This window comes from Plectropomus leopardus, chromosome 6 (genome assembly GCF_026936395.1).
Source record: "Plectropomus leopardus strain MGB_pleo_1.0 chromosome 6, ASM2693639v1, whole genome shotgun sequence".
Classification (NCBI taxonomy): Eukaryota; Metazoa; Chordata; class Actinopteri; order Perciformes; family Serranidae; genus Plectropomus; species Plectropomus leopardus.
Genome location: NC_142181.1, coordinates 10,607,042 through 10,628,889, shown reverse-complemented (window position 1 = coordinate 10,628,889; position 21,848 = coordinate 10,607,042). Strand labels below are relative to the sequence as shown.

The window sequence follows — 21,848 nt, the reverse complement described above, 5'->3', positions numbered from 1 at the left end:
CCAGTCATTATTTATAGTTCAATAAGGAAAGCAAGACAGGTCAAGACAACATTTGGCCACTCTTTATACACAGATATCTGCATATGACTGCAGACAAAGTAGGAAAAAAAATGCTAAAAACATAAATCATCATCACATGATAGTCCGTGGTTTCTGAGATTGGATTCAGGCCAATGTGTTCTGCCTCTTTTGTTCTGCACATGGACTGTTTACCTGTGTGCAACGAAAGCCCTCTCTAACTTGATGGGCCAATTGTACTTGGACTACAATTGGCCTCTCCTGGTTCCAGTCCTAACTCTTAGACAGACCTCTCTATCAACAACTGCAAATCATCCCATGGTGTCCCCCAAGGTTCAGTGCTTGGCCCCCTTCTTGTCATCCTTTGCATGTTACCACGTGGACAGATCCTTCATCACAATGGCCTCTAGTTCCACTGTTACAGTGATAATACTCAATTCAACCTCACCTTCAAGACCATCACTGCTGCCGTTCAATCCACCCTCATCACCTGCCTAACAGATATTAAAACATGGACACTCAATTGCAATAAGTCAGAAATCTAAATCATTAGCCCAAACTCCCTTACCTGCCCCACCAAGGATTTTGCACTTAATATTGATGGATCCATCATTACCCCCTCCACCCAAGTCAACATCCTACCCCATTGCCTGCAGATTCTGCATACATATGCAGAAATATATCTGTTTATAGAGGTTAATAGAGACTTGATCATAACTAAAAGCTTCCATTAATAACATTAATAACCACTGACTGTAAAAGAGCTTTCTGCTTTTTCATGCTCAGGATAAAGCCTAAAATAGAGGACGCACCATTATGCACTCAAGGTCACCTAGAGAACCATTTTGCTTTAATTTTATGTCCATTGATGAGATTCACAGCAATAATGCCATTGCAGATCACAAGGGTAATGATTATTGCAGATTTTGAATGGTGTGACCTTCAGTTGACTCCAGTCCACCTAGCAAGCGCTTAGAGTACCTTCCCCTAAAACAGAACATACCGTAAATGCACTTTTGTTTTGCTTGTTTTAATTGCTGCAAGGTATAAGCCCTGTAAATTTCTGTTACACAAACAGATGATCTGACCAATTACCTCATCTGTGCCTCTGGCAAACTAAGAATAATTTTGCTGTGTGAGAATATGGCTCTGTTCCAGTTTCATCTCTGTGCATTAGCTGGATCCAAAAGGAAAAGTCATTTGCATTCGTGGAGGATAGTTATCATAAGAATTTTATAAACTCATTTCCAAACAAAGGAAACATACGTTAATGTGTTTTTGTCACCTAGTAATCACCTCGATCATGCATTGTGTCAATATGACTTAAATTACCCTGGCATACATGAAGACTGATCACCTCTGCACATGTGATGTGTACCTGTAAAGGGCCATTGATCTTAGATCTCAGCAAATTTCAAAGACACAATGTGTTACCCAAAGCAAACAATGTAAAATAGGCCCATTAAGGAGTAATGAATCCATCAGAGGGAAATGGATTTGTCTTGAGGCTGGATCAATGGTGTACGTGCATGTGTGCGTGTGTGAGTATACAGACACTTGAGGCGTGGCCTAGTGATTTATAACACTCACCTAGAACATGTTTCACACAGTGTAACCACCAGGGGATAGAAACAGTTTGGCTGCAGCTGTGAACAGGTGACCAGTGAAAAATTTGCTCTCGAGAGGCAAGAGTGACACATGCATGGCGCTGAGGGACTGCTTTATGTCAGTTTCTCTTCTCAAGAGCTCATTTTCCTATATCCCAAGTGCATGGCTTAATGTATACAAACACCTCCTCCGTCTTTACTGCATGCACAGGAGAATTCACTTGTAGCTGCTTTGTCTGTTGTCACCATGATAGCGTGTAGCAGATCCCTATAATGCATATTCATACCACTGATTGGTATGTTCTTAGCAGTTGTGGGGCTACTTTGCTTTTCTTTAATTAGATTGGAAATGCGTGACACAAAGGGAAATGAATAGGAAATTCAGGGACAGATAGGAATCATTGGCTTTTGTGCTGTGATTTCTCGCGCTGAATGGTGAAAGGGTTTTCTTGGTTTAATCACTGCTCCTGTGAATGGAAACAGGTCCCAGGCGGAGAACACCGTTGCCGACGCAGCTTCTTTCTATGAATTGCCGAGCAGACCTATATTATTGAAATGCTCCATGCGACATTTGATTCGTCGCACTTTCTATGTATACAGCTGCCACTTTCCGTTCATTGTGTACATCTTGCGGTGGATGCACCATCACTCTTTTACTGCCGCGTGCATTGCTTGTTTATGTAGGCAGTAGTGATAAAAAGGACAGCTGTGGAGCTCTTTATTTTTGAAAAAGTGTCATCCGTCTCAATAGAAGGCACTCAGCCCCCTGTCCGTATCATACTGTTGATTTTAGCAACCTATCAGGCAGGCAGCTATTCCTCCTCATAAATAAACCCATTGCATTTTTTAAACGGTTAAAGAGAAAAGGATCATTCCAACTGTACTGTAAATATGAAGAGAATGGTTGCAGAGAAGGTCAGGTTTACTGCATCTTGTTCATGACTGTCAAACTCTTCACAGATGTGTTGTTAAAGGAGTGAGTATTCTTTGCATCTTCTTTGTTCTTCTCCTTCTCTCTGTCGTTGTCCACCATTGAAATTAGATTTCAACTTGACTGTCCTGTCTTGTTAAATCAATAGAAATAGAAGAGGACAAAACAAACTCTACATCTCTGTTCCACTGACCCTAAATAAAATTGTGCTCTCTTTTCCTTCCACTTTCTCTCTCTCATTCTATCTTGATCCATCATAAGCACTCTCCCTGTCTTCCTCCTTTTCCTTCAAAGGAGACTTGAAGGCTGCAGGACCATTGTTTACTGCAACCTCTCAGTCTCCCCTGGGCCTGATAAGAACCTGACGAGGGAATAGGATGGCTTTACTGGGGCTCTGTCAGCCACTGAGGTTTAATTACAGACCACATCGGCGGCGTTTGCTAAAGGTCAGAGGGTAGGAGACCCCCAATCTTTCGTGAAGTACTGATGTAATTGTTTCTGATCAAAAGAGACTTTTGTATTTTAAAAAATGGCTGCAGATGGATATTTTGCTCCCTTGAATTGCAATGACTGGCAATGAGTTTTTAGCTGCCATCTAGGGGTGGCATGTGATGCAAATTAGAAAACTTTAAGCTTAAGACTCTGCCCCTACAGAGTAATGCAACCTACCTTGTATGGAGTGCTGTGTACAGATTCAAATGGATCTCTGTTTTGGAAGAATTTAATGATCATTTCAGGAAATGATGCGTGCGCACTATACTTTTATGGATTTTCTCATTCAATAGCTCAGTGCTTCAAAGGTTGTAAATGTTTATTTAGAGGAGTGATGTGCTTCCTTGAAATTCATCAAGGTCATGAATAAACATAAAGCCTCAATTGGTGGAACAACAGGCTACTAAATGACAGTGCAGTACTCACTTTTACTCCAAATTAAACAATTAAGGCAATTATACACGAGGTGCAGTGTAATTAGAGGACGCTAGCTACTCTTCAAAAAGCCATTTAGCAGTCTGAAGCACCAGAGAAAGACCAGTGCCACTATTGATTTTCACATTTCATTTGGATTTTTGTGCTCCTCTGCCAAACACAAAGTATAAGAGATGTAGGTCTGCATCTAGCACAGACATAGAAATTAATTTTTGATTCTGTTTGGTCATGTTGAGTGATACAATTATTGGTGTTTTACATAACACTTGTAATGTAATACTTCTGTTGTAACACATTATTATGAGACCTCTTTATGCATCTGTGGAGTGATATATTTGGCAGAGGGTAGGATGTCGACATGTGGGGGCTTTAGTTTGAAAGAAGTGGTAATTTCAATACGACAGTTATATTAGAAAGTGTAATAAATAGAGGAAACTGAGGATGAAGAGGAAATGCAAGGTGATGCTCTCAAGAGGGATAAATGCTGTTCTATCTCACACAGTCTCCTCCCTCTACCGGACTCTTTCAGTAATACTCCTCTAATCACAAGCACGCATTCGACTTCAATAATACCTAGACAGCAGACTAAAGTTGGCGACTATTCATTCCTGTGGAGTTGTTCTCCTGGTGCTTACACTAAAAAAGTTTTCTAGTTTCTGGATCTACTTCCGCAGTGAGTGTTTCTCCCAGTCATCCTGCCCGGTGGTTCCTGCTCGGCTCATAGACCTTATACTGTCCTGACGTCAGATTTTTTATGGGTGGATTATTCAGATAGCAAGATGCACCTGCATGCAGGTCAGATGTTTGGATAATTCAGGTGGAACATTAATACAGCCCTCAAAATTGGAGCATTGATGGGTCATGTTGTGTGTTGCACAACATTGATATGCTTCATGGATGTCTCTTGGACACAAATGAGGGCACATTACAGGACATAGGAAGGCGTGAGGCTGAACTGTGTGTGCCGATGCCAGTTAGCCCAAATATTCCAGCAGCAACCCGTGCACTGAGAGATCAGCTCCTCCTGTTTCTGCTTGATTTTTACGCTGAGCAGCGAGCTTTGTTTACCCCTCCTCCTCACATCACTGTACACTTTTCTGCATTGTACGGCCGTTCTGGAGGTTCAAAAAGAATGATGGAACCTGCACTGCCATGTCCTCTCACGCCTGCTTTACATCTGCTGTTTTTGGTGGATATCTGCTGCTTCCGCAAATTATCTCCTTGCGCGCCTTCACCTCACACACAAGCAGATCGGTTACTTCAGCAGGACAACTCTCATATCTGTAATTCGCCACATCCGTCATTTAGATTGCAATCCACCAATTCCTGGTGCACCTGGCTTTTAAAGGGAATGGGACCTGACGCACTGTGCGCTGCACTGGTACCCAGATTATCTGCCGTTTAACTAGCAAAATGGACTTTGGCACACGCTAAATGCATTTGCGCCATGCGCTATAACTCATCTAAATAGGGCCCAAAAAGACATATAAATGTATCTGTTTTACTCAACTTTTCCTGATTCTGTTTCAAAATAAAAGCTCTCTGACAATGTTTCTGTCAGTAGAATCCCCGCACTTGTTGACACAAGATTTATTGTGAAATATTAGCAGGACTGCGTTGTTGACAATGCAGGAGCTAAGGGAGCTTCATAAACAAGTGGAGAACGTGCTTTAGTTGTGGAATTACAGTAGTTACGGTAGCAGGCAGCTCTAAAGCAGCATTGCAACAACAATGCTGCCAGTGTGAACAACACAAGAGTTCATGACATAGCAGCTCCGCAAGGCTGCAATCACGTGGTGCTCTCACATGCAGTGTGTCCTGGGTCTTATGCTTTTCTTCGTGTGTAAATGTGTGCTCGTGATAAGAAGAATATAACACAAAGAGTCCAGTAGAGGGCTTCGCCTGTGCTAATGGAACTCAGATTACAATGTTCTACCCTTCATTACTCACCAGAGAGGTCTCTGCCAACTCCCAGTGCCAAGCCATCTTTGATCCACAGGACAACGCCATGGTAACCAGGGATGGTGCATGGTAATGTCACCGGCTGGCCTGCCACTACCACCAGGTCCTGTGGTTGCTGGGAAAACATGGCCGCTCCTGTGGAAGAAAAGACGAAGGGCAAGGTTAGATCTGACCCATTTAAATCATTACATCATGTTAATCTAATCAGGAGAAGAGGGCATACAAAATTCATGATCAAAGACGGGAACAAGCGTGCCTTACAAACACCTGCTTTCAGCATTTCAAGCGCTGAATGAAGGGAAAATGAAGGGAAGTGCACCATATGCCCATTTCCACCAATTTCAGTCAAACCTCTTGTCAAACTCATATTAAAGGAACCCTAAAGTGTGATATACAAACGTGGCACATTCTTTTACTATTCATGATACGGAGACAAGATACTGTACATGCATCAGAGGTGTCAGTACGGTACCATGACTGCAGCACAGGCTAAGAGACAGCCGTCACAGCACAGCTTGGTTCATTTATGAAGGATGTCATCGTACAGATGTGCTGGGCTCTTGCACACCACAGCAGATAACACGATCTTGTCTGCCAACACTGCTCTAGTGGCATACATTAACTCGAGCTCACACCCATGTATTCCAACTGTGCAACTGCTATTAGCTGCACTCCTCTACTGTGTGTTCAGGCAGAAAGTGGTGTGCAGTGAACTCCATTAGAGGCAGAGGGTGTGTTAATGGGGAGGGGTACGGTGGCGGTGGAGAGGGAGGGGGGTTATGTTGTGGATCAGAGTGGATGGTACAGAGTGGTACTGATGTGTAGTTAGAAACACTGGCAGGCTGCCTATCAACTAAAGCCTACACACACACATACACACCGACATGCATTCATACAGACGATCTGAGAGCAGGAACTACAGCAAAGGTTTAAAAGTGTCACTTTCTCTCTCGCACTTTACCCAGACAGTTTTGTTAGCAGTTATTTCTTATTTTTAAACTTCTAAGTTTTTTTGCTTGGATCAGAATGTCTGCCTTTTTTCCCCCCGAACAACTTATTCCTTCTCCTCGATATTTACAGCAGCACAAACACAGACACAAGTACAAACCAGAGCATGTACTCCTATTATGCTGAAATGGGCTCACGCACATTTTTCTTAACTTAATCATATGCAAATAAAAAGCTGATAGAAGAATAACATGTAGTGAATTACAATAATAAGCAGTACAGAGACGACGGGGAGAACGAGAAAGCGTGTTTTCATCTTACAACATCTTGGTATCACATTGCAGTCATCTTCTGCAGTTCTTTGTATGATTGGTTTGATATTCAAAGGAAATTACTTATCCTATTGCAGACAGGGAAATTGATTGGCTTTGTTCTACAATTTCAAACCACATCAGAGAAAAATATTGTTGTCATACAAGAAACTGATTTTAATTTAGTTGGAAAATGCCATTAGAATCCCCACAAGTCGTTTTTCAGCCTTGAAGTGAATTCCATGTGATGGATAGCTTGTTAGAGATGTAAGCAGAAGTTTTCATATTGATTCATACACTCTCATTCCTCACACCTACACATCACATACACAAACAGAAACACACAAACCTGTCTCATTTTAATCAATATATAGGCATAGGTTTTGGGGGAGGGATGCAAGGGACATGTCACCCCCAGTGTGCAGTTGCCCCCTCCCCAGTATAAAAACGTTGATGAAACAGAGGACGTTTTTCATTTTTAACTTGCTAAGATGTTACTTGAAGAGGAAACTCTGGTAAAAGCAATGGTTGCAATCTGCCAAAACACAAAGAAAAAAAGAGAGCTTGCTGCACATATCAGACATTCCAAAAATGAGCTATGAGTTTATAAAGGAAGTAAGTCCTCATTGTTTGGGAAAGGTTCTGCATTCACTTGCTTCCAAGACACAAAACAGTACAAAATAATATAATGCCTGAATGTGTTCTGAAGCTATATTAAATAAGAAAATTGGATCTATAGGAGAATAATTATTTGAAAGTAATACAGAATTTCTGAGAGCCTTACTGCATTATATTCTCTTGTATTTATATACTTTGAATTATCACTTTGCACTTGAATTTTGTGTTTTCCTTTACATGCCTTAAGGCATACACCATAAATTGATGTAGAAAAGGCATAAATTAGTGCATAAAAATTCAACAGAATGCAGGAAATAAAGTGTTTGCCATACATAATGTACTTTTCATCACCTTGAGACTTGACTGTTTATATCACGGCCTTTTGAAAGCATGCATGTATACTGTGGGTGCTGCTGGCTAGGTGAGACTTTATCTTGCCATATGTATTGCCCTTCAAACCTAGACATCTTTGTTCAAGCCTTACTGTGTTCCCACGTGAGGGGCTTATCTCGGCTGTACTCTGCTACACAGTCAGTACGCAGATGAAGCACGCCAACATATAGACAGCTACTCGACAGATCTCTTGGCAAATTCCGGAAAAACAATGTAACCGCCAGGGAGTCTTGTATCTGCTCAGTCATGACTGATATTATCAAACAGTTCAGCCTGTGCTGTAATTGATTTAACATTGGAGGGACGCCTCTGTTGGCAGCACACATGCCTGCAGACTTCCTACACTCTGCCTATATTCTTGCTCCTGTCCCCCTCCGTTGGACTCCTTGCCTTATGATTTATCAAATAAAAAATAGATTTGAGATTATTTTTCAGACAGAGCTCCCTGTCATACTTCTCTCTAAACAGATCAGTTCAGTGTCAGATTGAACATTCTTAGGTGTTTGATATTTGACGTTGTGTTTGCACAGAGGCAGGATTTTAGCACTTCATTTGCAGTAGGAGTTCATGCTAATTCTGTTTATTCTGTTACATTTTGTCCTGAAACTGTTGAACACAGATATCTGACTTCTCAAACAGCCCCCTCAACAATATCGATTAACTGCTCTCAAGTGAATTGCACATCTCTTACACAAATATGAATATGTGAGCTATTACTTTGCTTTAACTTTGTCTGCACGACTAGGAGCACACTGCTGATTTCTCCAGCATATTCTTATTTTTAACTTTTCAGAAACAGACATGAGAATTCACTTTAACACATGACACAATTAGGACATATCATCGGAATTGTAGGATCCAGTATTTTGTGATCTTGATCCCCATACTGGGGACTGAAAGTTAGCCTTTGGTTTTATTTATGTAAGTACATTACTAAACAGCTGTAATAGATCTTTAAAAAAGCCCTCAGAAAACAGGAGCAAAGCCATGGCTGCTACAAATGGCAAGGCAACTGCAGAACATATAAACAGAAAATGCATGACAATAAGCATAGTGATTATTCAACAACCACCAGCCAATCAGAATTAAGATTGAGCAGACCCAATCTTGGAATCCATTAGCTTTCAGTTTGATGACGCTAAAGCCTCACTGGGTGAGGGCCAATATTTTGGGCTGATGTGGTGTTTGGCAGACATGTGGGCCAAGACTCTCTTCAGTCCGCAGATCAATTTTGGCTAATCCGTACAGGCAGATATCTGATATAAATGCAGATAAATAAAAAAGTCAATGTGAAGCTAACTTGTCATCAGACAATAGCCAGTGGGTTTCCAAAATGAATTTTCAGCAAATGTGTTGCGATTGTCCACGTGGACGGTACCTGCTGTTAAAACATGACTGACCTACATGGACTACAGATGGACTTGAGACAGAAATTAGAATGCTTCTTATAACGAAATCTTGTTTAGTTTACAGTAAACAGAGCAGACCAAGACTGTTCTCAAACAAGGGGGGCTGACAGGTTCAAACACATTTTTTAAGGACCCTAAGGGTCTACTTCAGCACGCCCCTCTTCAATGGGACTTGAGACTTGGACCTCCGCACTAAATCAAATACTCATTAAGCACATTTTCTTAAAAGTCTGTACTGTTGACGTTCCAAGACTGATGTCCTAAGAGGGCTATTAAAATACGCTGCTGATAGAAAGAATCAAAGACTCAACCGCCACCCGCTTGTACTTGTCACTTGAGCAGTTAAAAAGTGACCTCCTTCATTCAATTTAAAGCCTGGCTGAGTCTTCATAGGGACACAGCAGTAAAGGAATGAGGTGATGTGTTTGAGAAGGCTGGGTCTTACATCAAGGTGGCTACATTTGGTTATCCATTCCCTCTGCAGCGAATATATCTCTGTCACATCTGCCACATTTATCCTTCACTGGGCATCACAGCGCTGGCAAAAAAAAAAAAAAAAGAAAAAAAGTATTTTAAAAGCATATCCCTGTTCTACCTCTTCTTTATTGTCTGTCAGGCATGATGTGCACCAGTGTGAAGACAACCTCTGTCCCCTCACTTAGTCATAAAAAAAATTTTCATAGCAAAAATGCCCAATTAAGAATTAAGCGCCACACTTCATCACTTCATCAGTGATGGTAATAGAGGGGTAGGGTGATTGTGCTACAGTAATAATGCTTATTAAGCACCCTGATAGGGTTTACTAGAGAGCTTGGTTAAAAAAAAACAAAAAAAACAACCATGAATACTAAAATGAAGAACAGTCTAGACATGCCAATTTGCTGTGAGGCAAATGGGCCTTGACTTCAGGGGTTAGGATCTGTAAATGTGTGGGCACACAGAGCAGAACCAGACATCTTTTGTCTGTCGCTAGAGACAACAGCCCCGTGGGTTTTCTCACAGCAACAGCCAAACCTGTACTATGAATAGAACTTCTGATAACATAAAATAAGAAAAAGTAAACTACTTGGTTTATTCCCATGTATTTAGTGACGTTAAGACAAGAATGTTTTCCTTCAGCACTTTGGATTTGCTAAATTGAGGGTTGTGCTGTTGCTTAAATCTTTCACAGGAGCTTATCTACCCGTTATCTAACAGCCACCTTTTCTTAAAGACACACTGCAGATTTTGACGATGTTATCACACACTTTGCGATAAAGGTCAGTGTGAAAGATAATAAAAAAAAGAAAAAGAAAAGAGGTGTAACTTATTATTTTCTATCTTGGCATAATGTTCAATCACGATATGGAGAGCAACATAATTTCAGTAATGGTCAAAGCATGGACCTGCAGGCTACATCTTCAAGGATAGGAAGGGATTCCTCACACAACATTTTAAAAATACTACATTTGTCTGCATGAGATTATTGTGCACACACTCTTCCGGCCGCACAGACATTATATAAGAGGCACCATACATTATCTATAAGCAAAGGTTAGGTTATTTTTAAGACAAGAACTCAAAGCTAGTCTGCGTTTATCCACAAATGTTTCCTATATCTCTATATCAACATATCTTTTATAAATTCAGGTAAGTAAATTAGTCATGAGCCCTGTGCAAATGTTTATGCATTATATACCGCATATATTTCTTGGCGTCATATAAATGGCTATGATTCATGCTGATTTTGATTGAATGCCCTGTATTTAGAAAGGTTAGGCCAAAGATCTTTGATAAAGACTGCCTGGTTGTTTCAAATGGTGGAAAAAAGCAGATAGTTAAAAAACTGTGCAGAGCTATATTCATAATGTGGACTGGCACTTTGCATTGCCTAATGTTGTCATTTCACTTGAGATAATTTGTTTACCATTGGACGGCTGCTGCAATTCCACACACTCCAGCACTATTTTCCCCTCAGTGCTAACTGCCCCCAATTTCATCGCTCTTTGCCAATCAGGCCTGGAAATTACCGTTACGGACACACATCCAGCTCACTTCAGAGAAATAATCAGCATGCTGTCTGTGCGGCATGTGGCCACACAGCACCAAAGCTTAGCCCAGGATCATTATCAAAAACTATTACCCCTCTGGCCTGGGCATTTTATTCCAGCAATTTAGAAGCACAGGAGGGCTTCAGAATATGGAAGAGTGGGTGAGCTGGTCATGTATCGCAGTTCGGTAGCCAATGACCATGGTTTCTCTTTTTATGACATTGCTGCTGGTAGTTTTCAGTGGCACGTAAGTGGTAGGAGTGGAGAGAGAAACAGGTGGGGGAAACTGAGGAGGAGAGGTTTATTTTTATCTTCCCTGTAATCCACTGGTAGCGTTGCCATAGGTGACACATGCTAGCCGCTTTTTATAAAGATGTGACTTAGAGACTATCAAGTTATTCTTATAGATCTCATTGTAATGACCACCTGGACCTTGTAAAAATATTATCCGCTCACCCTGCAGGGGCCCTACAGGTCCAACAACAAAGAGGAGATGCATCTCACAGGAAGCAGACAAGTAAATTTTTCAAGTGCATAACTAGACTCTTTTTTTCTAGCCTTTCCAAAGCTGGTAAATAATTACTTAACACTTGTAAAAGGACTCCAGCGGTGCATTTTTTGGCCTGAAGTTCAATATAAACATAGATCTCCTGCAATATGGATCCTGTAATGCACATCCAACTTCTGAAACAGCGCCACACATTCTTTTCCGTTTTCACCAGACACTGATCAGTCACAAGTCCACAACGCCAGTATGTATTCTCTCATTCTCACCATAGGCCTAATGTCCATGATTTTTTTGCTCTTTAATTATCTGCAAGCATGATCATTAATTTGACATCGTCAGTGAAGCGTGCTGCTGTGAGAATCATCAATCCATAAAAACCGCACAAGAATGATTTCTATCTTGCCTGTGGCTTTATGACTCCCATCCATGTTTGTAAAATTCCGTTTCAGAATGGTATTAAGTACATTCTGGAAAAGCATTTTGACGAATTTGAAAAAAAAAGAAGGCAAGCCTGATTTCAGAGATGTTAAAGCAACATTACTGCAAATGTGTGACAGAAACTTGGCAGGCAAACAGCCAACTAATTACCAGTTACGGCCACTAAAAGTCATGCTTTGATCAACTATGTTTTATAATCCAATTTATCCACAATATAAATTCAGAAGCAACTGGTCACCACATAAGTCACCCAATCACTCTGATTAGCTCTGATTGATTTGCTGCTCATAGTTTAACAAGGCATTTAGAGGGTAATTTTCCTGATATTTGGCAGTTTGAACTTATTAAAGCCATATTTCTAATGTTTAGTACACAATAAATAGAGATACATGACACATAGAGACAATACACCACACACAGCACACACACTCAGACACATCCACACGCACAGGCACACATTGTGTTAGACAGCATGCTAATCTCGGTGTTAAGTCTGAGGGCATGCAGGCAGTGACTCTGCAGATGAAAGAGACTAAAAAGGAATAGCTTAGCTCACCTTGATGAAATAAATCTGTGAAACTCCATGAACAGTACAGCATGTAGTTACAAATAAAAGATGTCTACACCCACAGCTGATGCACAGGAAATTGTTTAAGTACGACACCTTTTTATAAACTCGAGTCGCTGTAACAGAAATTTACCTTCAGTGTGTTGTGAAAAGAAGAAATTTTATGAGACTGTGGAAAAAAGGTCTACCTTTAGAGAGAGCGAGAACAGCAGGAATGACAAGGCCTCAAATATTTGCTGTAGAATCTATGCTCCACTCTGGGTGGTACACAGATATTCACTGTAATAATGGCATTTTGAAAAAACTTTTTTGTGAGATTCTGTTTTTTTGAAATTCTCCAACTTGCTTTCACCAAGGTTTTGTGGCCTATTTCTCAGAGCAGCTAGGCTTTTGTTACATGCGGCTACTTCATTAATATAAAAATGTAATCCCTCAGATGCAGCTGGCAAAGTCACAACAATAGTTACCAATAATGAATATTTCATAAAGCTCTATCAAGCCCATTAGAGAAGACATGTAATACTATCAATCTGTCTTCCTCATCAGAATGTTCAAATCCTTTTTCCTGCCTGTCCACTTGTAAAACAAACACTGTTGTATGCAGACTGATAATACGCCAGCCCTATCTGTGCTGTGATGGCTGCCATTATTAGTAAGATTTGTCTGTGGGAATGCAAATTCATGAAGCAGGGAAGATAAACATCAGTGCTGCTGGAAGAAGTTGTATTTATGCCCTCTCTCACACTGTGCATTAGTGGAGCATGACAGTTGCCAAGGCATAATCAAGACGGATCGCCTCCGATGATGACTTCTAAAAATTACAAATGGCAACAGTGGGAAGGCCTCGTGGGCACTCGCTTTATCATCGGCAACACAGCCAAAAGAAGTGTGATTCCATGGACATCCGCAACTGGAGTATCAGGGGCCACAAACAGTTTATTAAATCTCTCTAGGCTGCATCTTTTCTGGCAGTTCAAATACCGGGGACCCAAAGGTCATCAAGACATCACGAGTCGTGGAATGGATTCCTGCGCACTTCCAAAAATCCAGAGCAGTCAACAAACAAATCTGTTTTAACTCCTTCTATGGTGGATAAATAGGGAGAGTGCTTTAATGAAATATGAAGGTCTTTAAGGTCGCAAGCCTTTAAGCAGTCCAAGCAACGTGAAATCAAACACAAAGTGATCCACTTACTGGATGTACTGTATGCGAGCTTTGTTCTGGAAACACAGGACCTGGTCTGACCACTGATCATATTTACTGGTGTATAGCAGCAACTCCTGTGGGCTGGTTTCCAAGGTAACTACAGTTCAAAGAAAATGGTTCAAATATTCTAGTTAGCATAAATGGGACTGAACGCCACATAACCCTCCTCCCCTGGCTGGTATTGATTAAAAAAGTGTGGGGAAATGGAGCGACTCGCTTTGCAAACGGGACTACTTTTTTTTTTTTAGGGTACACTTTTGCATAATGGGAATCAGGGACATAAAAGAGATGCAAATGAGTGAGGGAGATGGAGAAGAGGAGAAGTTTGGGACTTCAGATGGGGCCTGATTAAATAGGAAGGGTCCCTTCTGTTTCTAAACTCCATCATTACATCCTTTCTTTGTCAACTTTCACCACTTCACCGCCTCCTGCCTCTTCAGTGCTCCCTGTCACTGGAGTATTTGTTTGAATGTTTATTTTCAGAGCTCAAGGCTAGCCTTGCTATTGTTTCTTTGTTGACACATGAACACTTGAGTGTTTACTGAGTGTATTATGTCAAGACAATGATGGTTTGTGAAGGGAATATGTTTGTGCAGGGGAGGGACCTTGAGGAGTGTTCAAAGTGAGCCAGCATTGGGATTGATCATGTTCATTAAGGAAAGATGAGCATTTGAAACAGACTCAGGTGGCTGATTTGATGGATGTGGTGTAGAGAGGGCCTTAGTCCAATAGGGCATATCATATATTTTGAGGGAAAGTCCCATTTTTCTATTACATGATATGTCACAGGCACAGAAAGCCACATTAAGCTGCCTTTTGTCCAGCCATAACTCATATTTTGTAGGGCGACAAGATAAAAGTGTACCTTGACTTTCAAGACTTGGAGCGGTCTCTTTGAGTGAGATTAAATCAAGAGATAGATCAAAGCTCTTGGAAAATAAAGCCAAAAGGGATGTATCTGTGTGTTGGGAGGGTTTAAGAAAAGTGTCCAATTCATATAAGGGATTTAACAAGTCAAAGAAGTTGCTAACAAGTCTACAAAAAAGGTGTGTTTATTCAGGTTAGATATGTAGTAAATTAATATATACTCTTTTAGTTGCACCTTATTTCCACAACTTGTACATCATGCTGTGAAAATATCCACCCCAACAAATATCTAGGCTACGTGTATTTATAAAAGACATTATAGGAGACAAACCCACAAAAAGGTGAACCAGGGGAATAACAGGTTCCATAAATAAGCCACCATCTCAGAAATGTTTTGTCCAAGAAGAGGTTCCTGCAGCACAACAGCGACAGCACTTTGAGTTGTTTACCGTTTGCAGCATTCCACTGAAATGCATGACACATCTGTCAAGGTTTCTCTTGCAAAGCTGTGTTGTATTTTTTCTCTCACTCTATTCACCCTAAGCTGTGGAACACACGCATCAACAGTTTGTTCTTTATGAGGAAAAATTCAGCTACAAAAGCTGGTGCGTTAGGCCTGCGTCGTTGCTGGCAGGATGAACAAAGGTATACAGCATGACTGTGTGAGATGTGGGGAGAGATAAGAATAAGCAAGTTTCCATAAACTGAACTGCATTTTTTAATAGCAAAAGACTGGATGAATGGATGGATGGATGGATGGATGGATGGATAGCAGAGGTATAGACTTAAGTCACATGACATGAAAAAAGATGTGCAAGTCTATTTGGTCTATAACCATTGGCTTGTGGCTTCCCTTGGACTTGAACCCTTTGCCTTGGAAATACTTGTTCTATCTAATGGTGGGAATCAGCCTTCCTTTATACTGTGGGGACCAAATGTATCTGAGAAGGCACATCATAACTGGCAAGCTATTTCTATGCTTCTTTTCAGTGTGCAAATATGTGCTCATGATTAGAGGAGTATTATTTAAAGAGTCTAGTAGTGGTCTGTGCATGTTAATAGAACTAGGGTTACAATTTTGTAACCTTTGATACATAACCCAAGTCCAAAGATTAAATTCTATGTTTTTAAGGGTGCCACAGATCAATTAATTATATCCTTTGTTTCCTGCATCAATCAACATTAATGGCATTCATTCCCAGCAAATTGCCTTTAATTTCCCTGACACCATCAGGTCAATTTACAGGAGATAATCATGAAGAACTAGCATATGTATATGATGCCAGAAAATGATTTGGAAGATAATTAAGTTTGTGTACAAAAATATATGTGGTGGTCTATAAAAACCAATTGCAGTTTGCAAGACATGCTAGTTGAAAAGTACAGAGGCGCTACAACTTCCAACTTAGTTTGATGTTTGGAGTTGCACAAAGAATGGTAAGCAGGGGCTAACATTAATGTCATCAGAGAGCTGATGCTTAGCTGATATTAGCTTAACAGCTAAGTAACCTTTTAAGAAGCTTGCTTTTACAAATGTATTTTTAAAGCATTCATTATTTTGTAAATTAAATATCAGGCTGCTCTGTTGTTAAAATAGCATTGAATTTGGTGAAGAGTGCAGGATGACTTGTTTGGGATTAGAAAATTCAGTGTTTCAGGACTTGGTTGTGGTTTTGGAGTTGACTTGGGATTTCTGCACAAAAACTTGAGGCTATAGATAGAAAGATAGACGGACAGACCAGACAGACAGAGGAAAACATTTTTTTCAAGAGCCTAAATTCCTCCCTGAGCTGGCTTAATTCAACACATTTTTCTTTCCTGTTGGCTTCAATTGATTTGAGTAGAAGGAGTGATACAGAAAGAGGGATGAGAGCCTTGCTCCTACCATCTCTCAAGGGACACAGCAGTTAATGCTCACATTTCTTCAGTTGAGATGGATTTATAATTATCCACTTCCAGTGATTAATGGTTTTATAATTATCTGCCATGAAATATATCAACACAGACTCGTGCGGCTTCACTCACAATCACATTCCGTGATAATAAGAAAAACACTGTGGATGAGGAGATAAGCTACGAGTTAATGATAGTGAGTCGCAGTGCTTACTAAACTAACTTGACAGGATATTTTCACAAACGGTGCCTTGGCTTGGCAACACTCTTGTAACTGCAATGTAGCCATGACCCACTGAGGCTTTAGGAATAACTAACATAACCAGCATCATTGTTATTTAACACATTCTGAATTTTAACAATCACCAAACAGAAATGGAAACCGTGTTCCAGGGGAAAAAAAAAGAAAAAAGGATGTGGTCTCATTAAAAGAGAGATGTTCTCGCCAAGCTTTCTCTGACTCATAAAATCCCCATTCGCCATCCTCCAGACAGTGGAGACATCCATTTTCCTCTCATCGTCTTCAACTATTCGCTTCCCTTGGAGACAGCCTCATCTCATTCTTCTTCGCCGGCTGCTTTGACATTGAAAGAGACCCCTAATCAAAACATTTGTCTTTCTTTCAGCCTGTGCTCAGACCGGTGAATGAGAGCTGACACCAGAAGGAGATGTATTTGTCCCAATCAGGGCCTCATCTCCGTGTCACCGCCGGGCGAGTGTTTTATCTCGACAGGGCACTGATGAATCCGCCACTTAGCCTTGATTTGGAGGAGCGGCTCGCCACTGCCAAAGTGCCAGGTTAAATCACAACGTCAGTGGCTCAGCCATAGCCATTACAGGCAAGTCAGACATTCTGCCGTTACCATAAATACTCATAAATGTTGCAATGAGGATCCATGCTTTCTCATTTGTCAAGGGAGCAGTAATTACAATGCTATGATGCATTAGGAATGAAAATTATATGTATTTTTTTCTTGTATCCCCATTTGTGTTTATGTGTGTCATGAAAGTGTCATTTATAGTGTATAGTCTGACCTCTTAATTTATTTTATCTTGTAAATGAGGCATTCAAGTAGGATAAATGTGGAGTTTGGGGATGTCAGCCTTTATCTGCAGATGGTGAAAAAGGTGGTGCTAAGCCATAGTTATGCTACTTTACAGACTTTTAACACATCTTTTAGATCAAAGCTCTCACGCATTTGTCATGTGTCGTCTAATTAACCTAACTAGCTAAAAGAAAGCAAAAATAGGGGGCATGTGTCACATGTGCCAACACACCACAGCTTACTGAGATGGTAGTGCTCAGGAAAAGGCTGCTGATTTCTTGTGTCTTTTATAAAGGGAGGTGTTTCAAAGGAAAGGCTCAGATGCTGGACCCCCATATTTTCTCCTTCTGCTTCTGCCATGCTCAGATTCCTCAACAACTCCAAAGTGACTCATCTCAGGTTTGATTTTTCAGACGGATCACTGTTGCCACCTTCTCACAATAAAAGGGTGTTTTTCACAGCCTCCATTGTTCCATTAGAGAGTATTTAACTTAACCCGTCTGGTTAGTAAGGTGTCAGCAGTGCTACACATAAACGCAGGTGATGAGGATGAGTGTAATACACTTTGGATTTAACCAAATGCATGTCCATCGCTGCAAGCGCTTTCCGCTACATTAGTGAAAAAAGCTTTTTGGAAAAGTGGAGAAAGCCATGCGTAAGTGTGTGTGTGTGTGTGTGTGTGTGTGTGTGTGTGTGTGTGTGTGTGTGTGTGTGTGTAGAGAAAGAGAGATGAGAGGCAGGCTCCTGCTAGCTACAGTACCTGTCAGACGGAGTGGAATGTTGTTACAAGACAAGGGGGGAAAAGGAGGCTTTATCAAGGTGTGCAGGATACCTCTGACACAAGATAAGAGGCCTGAGTCGGAACTACATTATGCCACACCTTCACTAAGAGGACTCTGTCAAGACAGGAGTAAAGATCCATTTCAGTGTGGGAGCCACCATAATACTTGACTGCAGAAAGCCATTACCTTTCAAGTATACACTCTACCTTTAAGTGCATATAAGGCAATAAGCAGACACTCTATCCTGTAATTTCATTTGGATTCTCAAAGCCTTTTCTTTGAAATCTGCCCTAAATGGACAAAAATATTATTTTCAGAAAGCTGTAGGCAATGTCTTTAAAGTGCTGAAAAATGGCAAAAAGCTATAGTGTGTTTGGAATGTGAACTCAGTTTTTACAAGAGATGTGTTTACGGTGAGAACACCAGATGACATGATTGTCTCCAAAGTCTGTATGTCATGGATGGCACTTGAGTTAGGAGCTAAACAGAGTGTCCTAGAGCGTCCTTTACCAGTCTGTGTGGTTCTTCAGCAATACATCACCAAGCCCCAAATGGGGCCCACAAAACATCTCCCGTTGGACTTGCTTTCACACTGCCGCCTCGTACACAACACCCTTTTCATGAAAATCTCTCAATCAAAGCTTCATTTGCATTTCAAAGTAGCACTTTACAGCCATGGAGAGGACATAAAATCACACCTGCCTTCAAATAAATAAATGGGAATTCAAAATGGTGTAAAAAAAATGATATAAAGCAAGAGCTGGCGGGAAACTAAGCTTGTCATATTTTATGTCATTTACAGTACATTAGCAAATGCCATAAAAGTGCACAGCTGTGCGAGATGCAGTAGTTGTAGGATTTAGGAGACTTTAGGCAGTAATATAAATGGGGGGGTAATGATAGAAAAAGGTTTGCCAGAAACTCTGTGGGCATCAAGCCTAAAAACTAATTGAAAATGCTCCCTTTTACTTTTAGCTTTTTCTCTTTAGGATCACGCAATATTCTGAACAGATTTATTTGTGTAAAAAAACTGTTTATCAAACTACTTTGCCTGAACTGAAATAAATACGCCTTACTCAAGAGAAACCCTTTTTTCCCAGAGTGGGGGGACCTTTCACCTTCGTCAAACATATTTTGTGAAATGTTCCGCCCTCAACAGATGCTATGAATCTTCTTCTTTGCAAATAAAAAGGGACACATTTAATCCATAAACCAAAATATAATACATTTTCAAAGGGAACTTGGGAACTTTTTCTATTCCAAAAGCACTATCCAGCACCAAGAGACACCATTTGTAAACCTTAATTCACTCTGCCTGAGTGTTGTGACCAGCCTGACCGGACTGTGAGGAGCGCTCCTGTTGGCCATTGTTAGGGGGAATCATTGAGCGAACACAGAAGCCATAGTCTTCAGTGGATCACAGGAGTGGTTTGATGCTGAAGCTCAGGTACTTCTCATCTTAGGTTACTGTCTCTTAGTGCTCCTGGCCTCCCCCGGGGCACTTTGCCACATCCAACTTAGCATCCTGGTTACTAGACTGTGAAGCCTCAAGAAAGACTTTTTTTTTTTGCAAGACTACTTCTCTTCTTTTTTCCACACCTCTTGAACTTTCTTTTGCCGACAGCATTGCCTGGGGCCATAATTCAGCTCCCAATAGTGGGAGAGCTTTGAACCCCCACACTCCTCCCATCGCTATCTCCGAAACCCCCAACCAACATTGTCTCCATACCTTTTACTTGTTCCCATTTTTCTAATTTGATATCAGCTTTGCTCTTGCCAATTTCCATTTTCTGCATATCACTTTGAGAGTTGCTGAACATTTTGTTTAAAATAAAAAAAGGAGACAATATCAACAAGGCACCCTCGCTCCTCTCATCTTTACCTCCTCCACACTTTTAACTCAGTTGGGCGTCGATTTGACTAATGACTCTGACAAGGCTTTACAATGGGGAGCTCCCACCATAAAGTGTTTAGCGAGGAAGCTGAAGGGCTTAAGAGTGGAGGTCAGACATTATTAGGTCACTTTATTTTAAAACTGGTAGAGTTCACTGACTGACTCCCACTGCCTCAACAAGCGATGATGAATTGTGCGACTGAATAGTTCCCCTCCACACTTTGTGTCTCATTAACATTAGAGAAAAAGTCAGGTTACTGCCAATGCCTCTTGCTCACAATTTAACTCCGCTAAGGCGCAGCATACAAAGGAGAGCAGATACAGAAAGAGAAAGAAGGCTGAAAGACCACTATGGGCTTTAGAGTGGGAAACACCATGGACTGCGTTTGCCTTACTGAGAGCTCATTGGGAATACAGACCGTTACCAAGGCATCAAAAAGCAGTCATTAAAACTGTGCCATCCACTGTTGAGCTCTCTCCAGAGACCAGGCATACCTCATTATATCAAACGATCTTCCATTTAAACCCGTTAATGATCCAGGGTGGGTCCTCACCACCTCTCCACTTAGCGTGCATAGCTACTGGGTTGTGTAGGCCCATCTTAAACCACTCTAAGTGCTGATGACACGGGTTCTAATCCAATTAAAGAGCCTCTCAACAAGAAGCAGTCATGGTCCTCTGCTGTTTTTCACTGGGCACTTACAAGCTCTTCTTTGCTTGCTTTTTGCCTGGTCACTGAGCTACCTCTGTGACTCCAGCACTCGTGGAGTTACCCTTGGCTATTACCTTTGGCTGCCATTGCCTTGGTTGTCACAGCCTTTGTCCCATTGCTGGGCAGGATGCCAGTTGCAAGCTGGAAAAGTCTGCCAGCCTCTCACACAGACAAGTACAGGCATATGAACACTATCTAGGTGTACACACAAACATACACGCATATAAATATGGATGTGCCCGCATACAGAAATGGAGTGCTGCTTTTGTAGACACTAATGGAGATAATGTTGCGCTATTGAAGGTCAGGTCAGGGGAGATTAGAGTGGCTGCCCTGCACTGACAGTCTGACCTTTAGTAAGCTAGTCCTCACAGTGTGACTTCTCTCCTGTTGCCTTGCATGATATCTGTGGCAATGCCTTACTTACACAGCCAAAAGGCCTCTACTCTGTCCAACCATTATCATTTTGAATAGCACATCATGGCCAGCCTCAAGGTTTTAAAATGTCTGAAGCATTCAGCACTTTAATCTTCACTCTAGTATTTCTTGGAGAATCAGAAAGTGCCTCTATTGGAGGACAGATTTGGTTAACTTATTTTTTTCCAAAACCAGTGCCCAACAACACTTTTAAATAGCTACCAGAGCCTATTCGCTGCCTAAACAAATACTTACTTTAAGAATGGCTCCCTTAGTCCAAGAATGGGCTACAGAGATGGCAGGATTGGCAGCATTTGAAAAGATGTCCTATGAAAAGTTTGGATATATATGTTAAAAAAATTG

At 41.0% G+C, this 21,848-nt stretch overlaps 1 protein-coding gene across 13 annotated transcripts in view; it reads right to left on the bottom strand.

Moving 5' to 3' along the window:
• Positions 1-21,848, bottom strand: part of kirrel3b (kirre like nephrin family adhesion molecule 3b) — a 210,245-nt gene that overhangs the window by 77,919 nt on the left and 110,478 nt on the right. For all 13 annotated transcript variants that reach the window (XM_088078676.1, XM_088078678.1, XM_088078683.1 and 10 more), the window contains one exon: positions 5,434-5,580. In XM_088078676.1, the coding sequence (XP_087934802.1) occupies positions 5,434-5,580 (147 nt within the window). The remainder of the gene's footprint in view (positions 1-5,433; positions 5,581-21,848) is intronic.